The 11,757-nt window shown below is 35.8% G+C and overlaps 1 protein-coding gene across 3 annotated transcripts in view; it reads left to right on the top strand.

The window, feature by feature from the left end:
- Positions 1–1,375: 1,375 nt before the first annotated feature.
- The window catches only part of LOC107688323 (cytosolic non-specific dipeptidase-like), a 27,518-nt gene continuing 17,136 nt past the window's right edge, over positions 1,376–11,757 (top strand). For 2 of the 3 annotated variants that reach the window (XM_016485953.1, XM_016485951.1), the window contains exons 1-11: positions 1,376–1,566; positions 1,795–1,896; positions 2,912–3,055; positions 3,626–3,788; positions 4,955–5,043; positions 5,745–5,945; positions 6,219–6,303; positions 6,605–6,765; positions 7,402–7,566; positions 7,673–7,814; positions 7,941–8,088. In XM_016485953.1, coding sequence (XP_016341439.1) covers positions 1,837–1,896; positions 2,912–3,055; positions 3,626–3,788; positions 4,955–5,043; positions 5,745–5,945; positions 6,219–6,303; positions 6,605–6,765; positions 7,402–7,566; positions 7,673–7,814; positions 7,941–8,088 — 1,358 coding nt within the window. In that variant the 5' untranslated portion in view covers positions 1,376–1,566; positions 1,795–1,836. Of the gene's footprint in view, positions 1,567–1,794; positions 1,897–2,911; positions 3,056–3,625; positions 3,789–4,954; positions 5,044–5,744; positions 5,946–6,218; positions 6,304–6,604; positions 6,766–7,401; positions 7,567–7,672; positions 7,815–7,940; positions 8,089–8,296; positions 8,877–11,757 lie in introns of those variants that run through there. The other variant, XM_016485952.1, reaches the window with a different exon arrangement.

The raw sequence follows: 11,757 nt of genomic DNA, 5'->3' as shown, positions 1-11,757 counted from the left end.
GGATGGGGATTCTCTGATATCCTGTCAGTTCCTTACTTACCAGTTGTAACTACAACGGAAACAGTTAACAGCCAACAGTCGACTCAGGTTGTAAATAAACAAATAAACAAACAGCTGAGACTGATACTTGTGTAGAAATTGCTTCTAGAATTACAACTGTTCCAGAAAGTACTTTCCTAACATCTGAAACCATTTCCCCAGTAGATACTTACACTGGTAATGCAGTTGGCTTTGGATGGGGATTCTCTGATATCCTATCAGTTCCTTACCAACCAGAAGAACCAGATAGAACTGATGCACCACTTCCTTAGCTGCCATTTCTAATGAAGGGAAGCTGATTTGAACCACTTCCGCAATAAATCACTTGTTGTAATGGAAATAGTCACTTTAAGTTTTAGAAACTTTGATTCCAATAAGAGTAATACACATGTCTGCTTCTGCACAACAGCATTTAATTGTCCCTTCCCTTGATTCTAGCTAGTGTTTATGCTGCAACATTTGTCTTGTACTCTAATATTGTCTTACAACTATTAAATGGTGTGTATGTATATATGTGATAAAGTCATCTTAATGTGCTTGTATAATGTCTTTTAAATATGATTCCCCATGTTAAATGTAATAACAATGATTTTTTTTCTATTAAAGATGTTTAAACATACACTTGTGTTTGCTCTTCACATGTGTAAATGCTTACCTAAGGTTTCCCCCTAAAAAATGATAATGACTGTATAAAACAGTAATGATAATAAAACATTGCATTGTCAAAAGTCAATATTAAATTCTTTCATGACTCTTTTCTAGTTTGAGGTTTCACGTTTCAGGTGAGGTCAGTTAGCATATATGCACAATGTATGTGGTTTAAAGGGATAACAAGAATAATACCCCTTCTAAAAACAAAAGGGTTCCAGCAACTTTGATGTGCGACTGCTTAACAATAACTAAATGCTTTTTACCTTGTCTATTTCTTCCAATGCATATCTTCAGATATGCAGAATTGATTGCATTTCATATCTGAATTTAATTAAAATATAAATGTAATTTGAAAATAAACTGCATCAAATATAGTTTTTATGGAAACATTTAATTGTTGGGGTGATGTCAACCAAGGGCAACATTGTTGCTGAGGCCATTTTTTTCTTCGAAATAATAAAAAGGAAAGATTGTAAATTAGCCTAACTTTAACTTTTTGTGAAACGTTTTTCTTGAAAAGAAAGAAATACCACTTGGTTTCATTTATTGTTGTCTAATGCAGTGGCATTCATACATTTGAAGTGTTGCTTAAATAGTTTCTGAGGCCACTGTCCAGTATGTGAAAGCCTCTGCCTCACTCAGACCTTTATTTTGAAAGCCATTAATCTTGTCTGAACTAATGAGTTGCTGCTGATGGCGTTCTTCACACCGCGGTTCCGAAGAGATCTTGGGATACAGAGCAGTTCAATTTCAGTTAACTTCAAGACGTTGAATTGTTTTTACTCAGTAAGTATGCAGTTGTATTTTGAGTTGTTTGCCGTTGCAAGCTGTATTAATGAATTTCGGTGAACGACGTATTACTTAGGAGTTTTAATAGTAAGCGAAATATTAATAATAATAATAAAGTTAAAGCGATGGTTGAGATTGACATTGTCAAATACGTTTGTGTAACGTTACTACATATTTTTAAACATCAGTTAATAGCGCAGCGTCTCTCAGCCGTAGGGGAATGATTTTGTCAGCAGTTACTGAGTTGGGAGGAGTTTTATTTTCCTCTCCTGAAGACAAAAATCTTTATTACACGTCAATCTCCCTTTCTTTTAGGTCAGTTCCTTTGTCACTGAGTGATTGGATCACTGTGCAGCAATGTCTTGCCTTCCAACTCTCTTCAAATACGTCGATGAGCACCAGGACGACTATGTTGAGGTATTGAGATTTTCTTTACTAACAGTGTTGGGGAAAGTTACTTTTAAAAGTAATGCATTACAATATTGCGTTACTCCATAAAAAAGTAACTAATTACGTTACTTAGTTACTTTTTATGGAAAGTAATGCGTTACGTTACTTTTGCGCTACTTTTTAAATCTGGACAGGGCTTGCTTGTTTGTTTTTAAAATAAAAAAGTTATATTTTTGGCAAATATAAAAGCCTTTTCACACCAAAAGTGAAATGAATAAGCCTCAGGCTGAAGGGAAAGTAAATTTACGTCCGTACAGTAGAATGCAGAAGAAGACATTTCAACACACTTCAGCAATAAAAAAAGACACACAAATGTCTGTCTAGAGTAATTTTTGCTTATTAGTATGGTTGAACTGGATCATCGAAGGTCTGAAGCAAAGACATTGGTTAATAGAATGGGAATAAATACATAAAGCATATTTGTGTTGTTTAACATTTAATTATTGCAGGTTTGCGTCATATTCTGAGTTGCATTATTTTTATTAATTTTGAGGAATACTGAATCTGTGTGTGTTTTTTTTTGTGAGTGAGATTAATGCATATTCATATTTATTTTAGAACTACAGTAACATCTTCTGATTTCTCTCAACATGGGGACAGGAGAGCTGTCAATCAATACACTGAAAAAAAAAAAGTAACTTGCGTTACTTATTTGAAAAAGTAACTCAGATATTCTCTTGTAAATTAAAAAGTAATGCGTTACTTTACTAGTTACTTGAAAAAAGTAATCTGATTACGTAACTTGCGTTACTTGTAATATATTACCCCCAACACTGTTTACTAATGTTACATTGTATTAGCCAAAACTTGGAAAATGTGTATACTTTAAGCTAAGATAGTTTTTATTTTGTTATGACCTATTTTGTTTTTATTCATATACTTTCCTATGTGTTATTTAAAATGTTTGATGAAATTAGAATTATTTGACATTAAGGTATTATGCATGTTTTCTAATGGAAATGTGATCACTTTGTGTTTGAAGCGCCTGGCACAATGGGTTGCTGTACAGAGTGTGTCTGCCTGGCCAGAGAAACGAGGAGAAATAAAGAAGATGATGGAGATGGCAGCCAAAGACATTGAGAGACTGGGGGGAACTGTGGAGATGGTTGACACTGGCATGCAGAAGGTGTTTTATTTTTCTTCAAAATTAATTATGTTAATAAGTGAATCTGAATCTCCTGCCATGGAGTTGGAATTTTTATTTTAATGTCTGGCTTTGGAATTTGTAGTGATAACTTCAGCGCAACCATTACAAGCTGCTTCCTGCTTGGTCGTTTTTGTGGTTGACCATCTGACTGCATGTGTCACATGCCTTACAAGATTGCAGCGGTGTAGTTATGCTTGAATGTACTAAACTAAGGATCACATGAAAATGATCAAGTGAAAGTGAAAATGTGTATGCTTAAATTAGTGGTTCCACCCAATATTTTGTCATTATCTGATGTTGTTCCAAATCCATATGCTATTGTTTATCTGAGAAATTGTGAAGGGTCCAGAAAAAAAAAAAAAAAATATATATATATATATGACAAAAAAAAATGAAACATGTAAGATGTTTTATAAATTTTTTTATAAATATTTTGAAAATAAATGTAAAGTCAAATGGTTCCTATTTTTGAGATAAAAAGTAACAAAGTTGACAGTCAGACATAATCTTACATTTCTCATGCATTGCTTTTTTCTTGTTTTAATTTAGTTGCCAGGTGGTGAAGAGATCCCTCTTCCTCCGATAGTTCTGGGCAAACTTGGCTCAGACCCAGGCAAGAAGACTGTGTGCATTTACGGGCACTTGGATGTGCAGCCAGCCAACATTGAAGATGGCTGGGACTCACCACCCTTCACTCTAGTGGAGAAAGACGGTATGAGTGTGCATGTACAGATCATTGTTTAAAAAAAAAAGGTGTACAGTAGCAGTCTCTTGGGGTTGAGAAGACTGATGCTAGCGTCACTTTATTAATGGAGCCTTTGAGTGTATGGAAGAGACCTGTTAAGAGCAAAAGAGGTTATACAATTGATTTGCTTTTTGTGCAATAGTCTGCAAGCAGTGCTCACTCCAGGTAATATTTCACATTCGATTTGGCTAAAATTAGTCACCACTAACATTTTTTTAACATTTTTTTTGTCCTGCTTGCATGTGGCTGTTGACACAAAAAAGGAAAACATCTCACCGACTCAGCATGTTACATTTGTGTCCCTCCAGCCCGAAGAGATTAAGACAAATCCTATTGTCTCTTTTTGCTGAGATAGATCTGACGCTTGAGCGTAGCCTTGTGACCTGTCAGCTGATTCCATTATGTTTATTTTTTCCAAGCTGGGACAAATGAATATTCATCTTAAACAAAAATAATTATTAATTTTACATTTGCATTTTATTAAAATTTTTTTTTTATATAGCACATTTAAATCTTTCTGTCAAATTTACCTCCTTAATCTCTTTTTTTTTTGTACACAAAATTTCACCAATTCTAAAAAATGTGTGTAGTAATTCTCTAGTTATCTGTTACAACTGGCTTCATAAGTTATAGTTTTTGTTAAATTAATACCAAGGCCACGCATATTGTCTTTAGGTAAAATGTACGGACTGCTTGCATGTGGCTGTTGACACAAAAAAGGAAAACATCTCACCGACTCAGCATGTTACATTTGTGTCCCTCCAGCCCGAAGAGATTAAGACAAATCCTATTGTCTCTTTTTGCTGAGATAGATCTGACGCTTGAGCGTAGCCTTGTGACCTGTCAGCTGATTCCATTATGTTTATTTTTTCCAAGCTGGGACAAATGAATATTCATCTTAAACAAAAATAATTATTAATTTTACATTTGCATTTTATTAAAAAAAAATGTTTATATAGCACATTTAAATCTTTCTGTCAAATTTACCTCCTTAATCTCTTTTTTTTTTTTTACACAAAATTTCACCAATTCTAAAAAATGTGTGTAGTAATTCTCTAGTTATCTATTACAACTGGCTTCATAAGTTATAGTTTTTGTTAAATTAATACCAAGGCCACACATATTGTCTTTAGGTAAAATGTACGGACGTGGATCTACTGATGATAAAGGCCCTGTATTAGCCTGGTTCAACATCATTGAAGCCTATCAGAAGATTGGACAGGTGCAAACACTGTATTTTCTTTCCAATGATACTGTCTGCTTACTTATTAAGCCTGTAACACCAGTTTAAAGTCCTCATGTATTACAAACAGTATGACAGTATCAGTGGATTAAGATCCTAGAAGTATAGCATTGCCTGCATTACTTAATCTGGTTAATGTAACTTTAAATTTAAACAATACAGAATGTAAATTACAAATTGCAGGTGCATGTGCACCTAGTGTGAATGAAACTGTGAGGAACAACTGAGCCCAACACTGTATATCATTGTGTTGAAAATCAATTCATATCGCATACAGTCCTCCCCTTATCCAGCGATTACCTCAGTTTCTCAATAATTATCACCTGAGTGAAATGTCACTGCTTTTAAAGTTCCTCGTTTACAGACTCTAACTGACAGCAGAACAGTCTAAAGGTTGTTTTGTGATCTTTGATAATTTTTAAAAGTCTTGTCAAGCTAATTTAATTAGGCTAGATGTAATTTAATTAACTATAAGCCTAATTGTAATATTATGCAGCGTTTCTATGATACATGACAAACACTAAAAGTAAGAGTAGGCCTACTTATCCTTTATGACTGACAAGTTTTAGCAGTATAAAATGTTTGGTTTGTAAAGAAGTACACATTTTTACAAATTATAGTCTTTAAAGTATTTCATTTAATGGATTTTTGTACTAAAAATGAAATTGACTTAATCACAGGAACTGCCCATCAATATAAAGTTCTGCTTTGAGGGAATGGAGGAGTCTGGATCAGAAGGATTGGACGAGCTGGTTTTCTCTCGCAAAGATACTTTCTTTAAGGATGTGGACTATGTCTGCATTTCTGATAACTACTGGCTTGGGAAGACCAAGCCCTGCATTACCTATGGCCTGAGAGGAATCTGCAACTTCTTTGTTGAGGTGGGAGTTATTTTGTTACTTTAACGTCAAAAGAAACTTAAGATTTGTAGCAGTGGTATTTAAAGTTAAGCTCTGACTTCATGCGCACATATACCACATGAATAAAGCAATTATAAAAACAAAAGAATTCAAAATATAAAAAAAAAAATATATATAATTCATAATGTTACTTAAACATTCTTTAATGAGAGAAAGCATTAGATCCTCACAAAGGCAAAGTTTTGAGATTTTTCTCATGTCTGATTAACGAGAGCAAGTCTTTTATGTTTTCAGGTGGAATGCTGTGATAAAGATCTTCACTCTGGCGTGTTTGGAGGATCTGTTCATGAGGCCATGACTGACCTCATCGCTCTGATGGGTGAGACTGATGTCTGCTTATTCCTTTGGTAGAAAGAGTGTCAGTAGGTTGGTCATCAAATGTTCAGCATGACAGGTTTTTTCTTGGTTGTGTTTGATTCCACTGGGATATCTGTCTTTTGTTGACCGGCTAAAGTTACCTGTCTGTTTAGAGCAGTCGTCAGATATTTACTCTTATTTGATTAGCTCACCTCGCAATTGATGAACCTTAAAAAAAATGATTGGTGTTTGTTGATGTACCATTATTATATTTGCTATGCTTTGAAAGTTTATTTTTTTAAGTATTTTTTATTTATTTTTAGGCTCTTTGGTGGATAACAAGGGGAAAATTTTAGTACCAGGGTTATATGACCAGGTGGCTAAATTGACTGATGAAGAGAAGAAGCTCTACGAAAAGATTGAGTTTGACATGGAAGAATATGCCAAAGATGTTGGAGCAGGCAAACTGCTGCATGACACAAAGGTAAATCATCCCTGTCTTTCAGCGTTTTCAGTGTCAGCTGATGTCGTTTCTGTTATGATTCAAAGCAGCGTTAACATATAAAATAAAATCAGTGTTAACAAATAAAATAAAAAAAATCTTACTTGAAATAAAATGAACATTAACTGAAATAAAATATAAAAAACTTAAACTTATTTTATTTCAGCTCTTTGCCAAGGCAGCATTTCTCATTTTTAGTTTGGCTTAAATTGAAGTAATAAAACAACTAAATAAACTAAAAACTAAAACTTGATATATATTAAAAAAAATCAAAATGACAAAAAAAACACAACAAATTTACTAAAATTTTAACTAAAATTAAAATGAGAAGTAAATATAACAATAAAATCAAATTCAAACAAAACCTATAATAGTATGTCAATGATAGTAAAATAACACTGATTCAAATAGGGCTGTTTATTTATTAGTATTAATTTATTACAATATATTGTGAATGTTTATTTATTTTGAAATATAAGCATGTTTAATAAATTGCCCCATTTAGTCATGCTGCCTGTCTTCATGTTTTATGTTCATCGATATGTATATTAAACAGTGAAAAATTGAAGGGGGTCTGAATACTTTCCGTACCCACTGTATATCGGTTTGTCTGTGCAGGAGCAAATTCTGATGCATCGTTGGAGATACCCATCCCTGTCTCTGCATGGCATAGAGGGAGCGTTCTCTGAGACAGGAGCCAAAACTGTCATTCCCCGCAAGGTCAATGGCAAGTTCTCTATGCGCCTGGTCCCTGACATGGATCCAAAAGTGGTGGAGAAACAGGTTTGAAGTTATTTTATCCAATCACATAGAGTCATCTGTATACCTTACAGACATGGTTGTTGTGCTACAGACGTACTTGTGCTGACATGTGCGGCTTATCATATAGGTAATTACCCATGTAGAGAAGAAATATGCGGAACTGCAAAGTCCCAACAAACTGAAAGTGTACATGGGACATGGAGCCAGGGCCTGGGTGTCTGACTTTAACCATCCTCACTACATGGCTGGCAGAAAGGCCATGAAGACTGGTAAGACACAATATATTGTATAACTGTAGATACAAGAGTCTGTCTTGTGTCAGAGCAACAAAGTAGATATTTTCTTTCTTCTAAATGCAATTTATTTGTGGTCTAACATAATTTCACTGATGTTAGTGTTTGGTGTGGAGCCTGACCTCACCCGTGAGGGAGGAAGTATCCCGGTCACTCTGACCTTCCAAGAAGCAACCGGCCAGAATGTCATGCTGCTGCCTGTCGGTTCCTCTGACGACGGAGCTCACTCACAGAATGAGAAACTCAACAGGTAATTTTTACGCATAGCTACAACAAACACCTTGTTAAGGTATGGCTGCGAAACTGCAACTGTATGATAGCAGGTAATCATCTGGGCCAACTTTATTTGTGCAGAACTTCATATCTCATAGATGGGATGGTCTTGGGATGCTTAAAAATGTTAATGGCAATCTTTTGCATTTTTTTTTCAATATTTTTCCCCTTTTTTGCCTTGACAGATCCAACTATATTCAGGGCACCAAGATGTTGGGAGCTTACTTCTATGAAGTATCTCAGCTTAGCTAACTGGAACGTCTTGATTCAACGTGTCTAGGCTGCTGTATTTTTAATTGTCTGAAATCAATTGTCAATGAAATACTTGGATAAGGGTACGGTTTCTAAAAGAATGCTGTGTCATTTTTTTCTGCCAAGGATGGCATACATTTAGAGGTAAGGAAATGGTGTTAAATAGTGATAGTTTGGTAGTAGTCTGATCCAAATGACCTGATGACAATCTGACTGTTTCATGCAGTATCACATGTGTCATGTAAAAACTTAATTGCTTTTTGTTGGCATTTTGCTGCTAGATTTCTCAGTATATAGCCATTTTCAGGGCATGAGATGTATTTCCACCCAGCTCTTTCTTTAGTCTGGTTCTCTCTATAATGATCCATCAAGCACGTCCTTTGAAAGGACTGGCGTTGCATACAATTTAGACCAAATAATCATACATTGTTGTTTCAGTCTTATATATACCTTGTCGCTGTAGCACTAGTCTGTCTCCCTGTGTCTTAATATCCAATTTCAGATACAGTTCACTCTAAAGGAATTATTTTTGTGTGAACTGTCCCTTTAATATGGAATGTATCATAATCTGTTATCTGGTGTAATCTGTTTACATATGACAAATGCACTCCTATAATAAAATGCAGATGATCTCATTAAAATTGAACTTTGATTACATTTGATTTTCTTTTTTTACTGTCATTAAATGTAGACGGTTTAAAACATTTTCAAAAGCATATATCACTTTAAAAAACACTACAGTTGTTGAATGAAATAATTAATTGTATAGAATTGGTTGGAAAATTAAAACAATACTGGTCTGTGAGTATTTTTTTACAAACCCTCAAGTGGTAATCATTTATCCTTTCCATCTATTCCATCCTGAAAATAATTTTTCATTTTCAACTGTTGTGCATTTTGATTAGGCTTTTAATAATTTGTGAATGTGCCTTGTGTTTCAGTGGAAGCAAGAAAATCTGACCTTCTGTATCAACAAAAGTACATATAGTCAATGTCACAAATTTATCACACACACACAATATCACACAGACGTCTACACACACACACACACTGTATATATACAGTGCTCAGCGTAAATGAGTACGGTCGCCGTGATTTTGCCAAGTAAGGCATGTTCCTGGATCAACATCTTTTGTTGATCCTGGATCAACATTACTGTCCAAAAATATAGACTAAACCCAATCCCTACCCCTAAACCTACCCATAATTTATTCCTAAAATCAGTGTGAAATGATAGCTCATTAACAAGGGTGTAGAAGCACCTAACCTATAGGTCGCCCATGCTTACCATTCTTTAAATAGTAGTTCTGTTTAGCCCCCTACAGTTACCCATGTACAACTTAGTTAAAGCTCAAAACAATAATCAGCGGTTATGCTAGTACTATTCGTCTAGCCCCCGATAGTTATATAACTACGTACAACTTAACTAAACCTAAACCTAACCCTACCCATAATTTATTCCTAAAATCAGTGTGAAATGATAGCTCATTAACAAGGGTGTAGAAGCACCTAACCTTGATCGTAAGCCTAAAACAGATATTTCCTGAAAAGTTATCCCTCAATTCTGATTGGTCAATTGAATGAATGAATGATGCATTTATATAGCGCTTTGTGTATTGTTGTACACCCAATGCGCTTTACAATCACGTGACCGAAAGACGGTGCTTTTTGACAGTATAGTGTCCCCATCACTATACTGGGGCGTTACTTAGGACCCACGCAGACCACAGGGTGAGCACCCCCTATTGGCCTCACGAACACCTCTTCCAACAGCAACCTAGTTTTCCCAGGAGGTCTCCCATCCAGGTACTGACCAGGCTCAACCCTGCTTAGCTTCAGTGGGCAACCAGTCTGGAATGTTGGGCAACAGTGGGCAACAATTGGAATGTTGTTCCAGGATCAACAAGGGTGTTGATCCAGGAACATGTTGTACTTGGTGAAATCACGGTCACCAAATGAGTACACCCCTTTTGAAAAGTAACATTTTAAACAATATCTCAATGAACAAAAACTATTTCCAAAATGTTGACAAGACTAAGTTTAATATAACATCCGTTTAACTTATAACATGAAAGTAAGGTTAATAATATAACTTAGATTACACATTTTTCAGTTTTACTCAAATTAGGGTGATGCAAAAATGAGTACACCCCACAACAAAAACTACTACATCTAGTACTTTGTATGGCCTCCATGATTTTTAATGACAGCACCAAGACTTCTAGGCATGTAATGAACAAGTTGGCGACATTGTGCAACATCTATCTTTTTCCATTCTTCAAGAATGACCTCTTTTAGAGACTGGATGGAGAGTGATGCTCAACTTGTCTCTTCAGAACTCCCCATAGGTGTTCGATTGGGTTCAGATCAGGAGACATACTTGGCCACTGAATCACTTTCACTCTGTTCTTCAGAAATTCAACAGTGGCCTTAGATGCGTGTTTAGGATCATTGTCATGTTGGAAAAGTGCACGACGACCAAGGGCACGGAGTGATGGTAGCATCTTCTCTTTCAGTATAGAGCAGTACATCTGTGAAATCATGATGCCATCAATGAAAAGCAGCTCCCAACACCAGCAGCACTCATGCAGCCCCACATAAGGACACTGCCACCACCATGTTTCACTGTAGGCAACATGCATTTTTCTTTGTATTCCCCACCTTTGCGACGCCATACAGTTTTGAAGCCATCAGTTCCAAAAACATTTATTTTGGTCTCATCACTCCAGAGTATAGAGTCCCAGTAGCATCTTTGTCAGCATGGGCCCTGGCAAACTCTAGGCGGGCTTTTTTGTGCCTGGGCTTTAGGAGAGGCTTCTTTCATGGACGGCACCCATGCATGCCATTCCTCTGCAGTGTACGCCGTATTGCGTCATGGGAAATAGTCACCCCAGTTTGGCTTTCTACTTCTTTAGATAACTGCAGTGAACTTGCATGCCGATTTTCTTCAACCCTTCTCATCAGAAGACGCTCCCGTTGAGGTTTTAACTTCCGTGGACGACCTGGACGTCTCTGTGTGATAGTTGCAGTTCCATCTTTTTAAAATTTTTGTACCACTTTTGCTACAGTATTCTGACTGATAAGTAAAGCTTTGCTGATCTTCTTGTAGCCTTCACCTTTCTTCTGTAAAGAAATTATTTTCTTTCTCAGGTCTCGTGACATTTCACTTCCATGTGGTGTTATTGCTGACAGCATGAAATGTGAAGGGGCTTTCTTTAAGTAACACCCTTTAATAGTAAACTGTCTGGACACCTGTGTAATGAATAATTAGACTCACCTGTGGTTGAATTCTTGTTAAATTAGACATTTGTAGTCTAAAATTTAGCTTGGCTCCAGAGACTTTCAGTGGGGTGTACTCATTTTTGCATCACCCTAATTTGAGTAAAACTGAAAA

Source organism: Sinocyclocheilus anshuiensis, unplaced genomic scaffold (genome assembly GCF_001515605.1).
Source record: "Sinocyclocheilus anshuiensis isolate Anshui unplaced genomic scaffold, SAMN03320099.WGS_v1.1 scaffold209, whole genome shotgun sequence".
Taxonomy (NCBI): domain Eukaryota; kingdom Metazoa; phylum Chordata; class Actinopteri; order Cypriniformes; family Cyprinidae; genus Sinocyclocheilus; species Sinocyclocheilus anshuiensis.
Note: the sequence above shows the minus strand (reverse complement) of the source record. Positions and strands in the feature narration are given on the sequence as shown.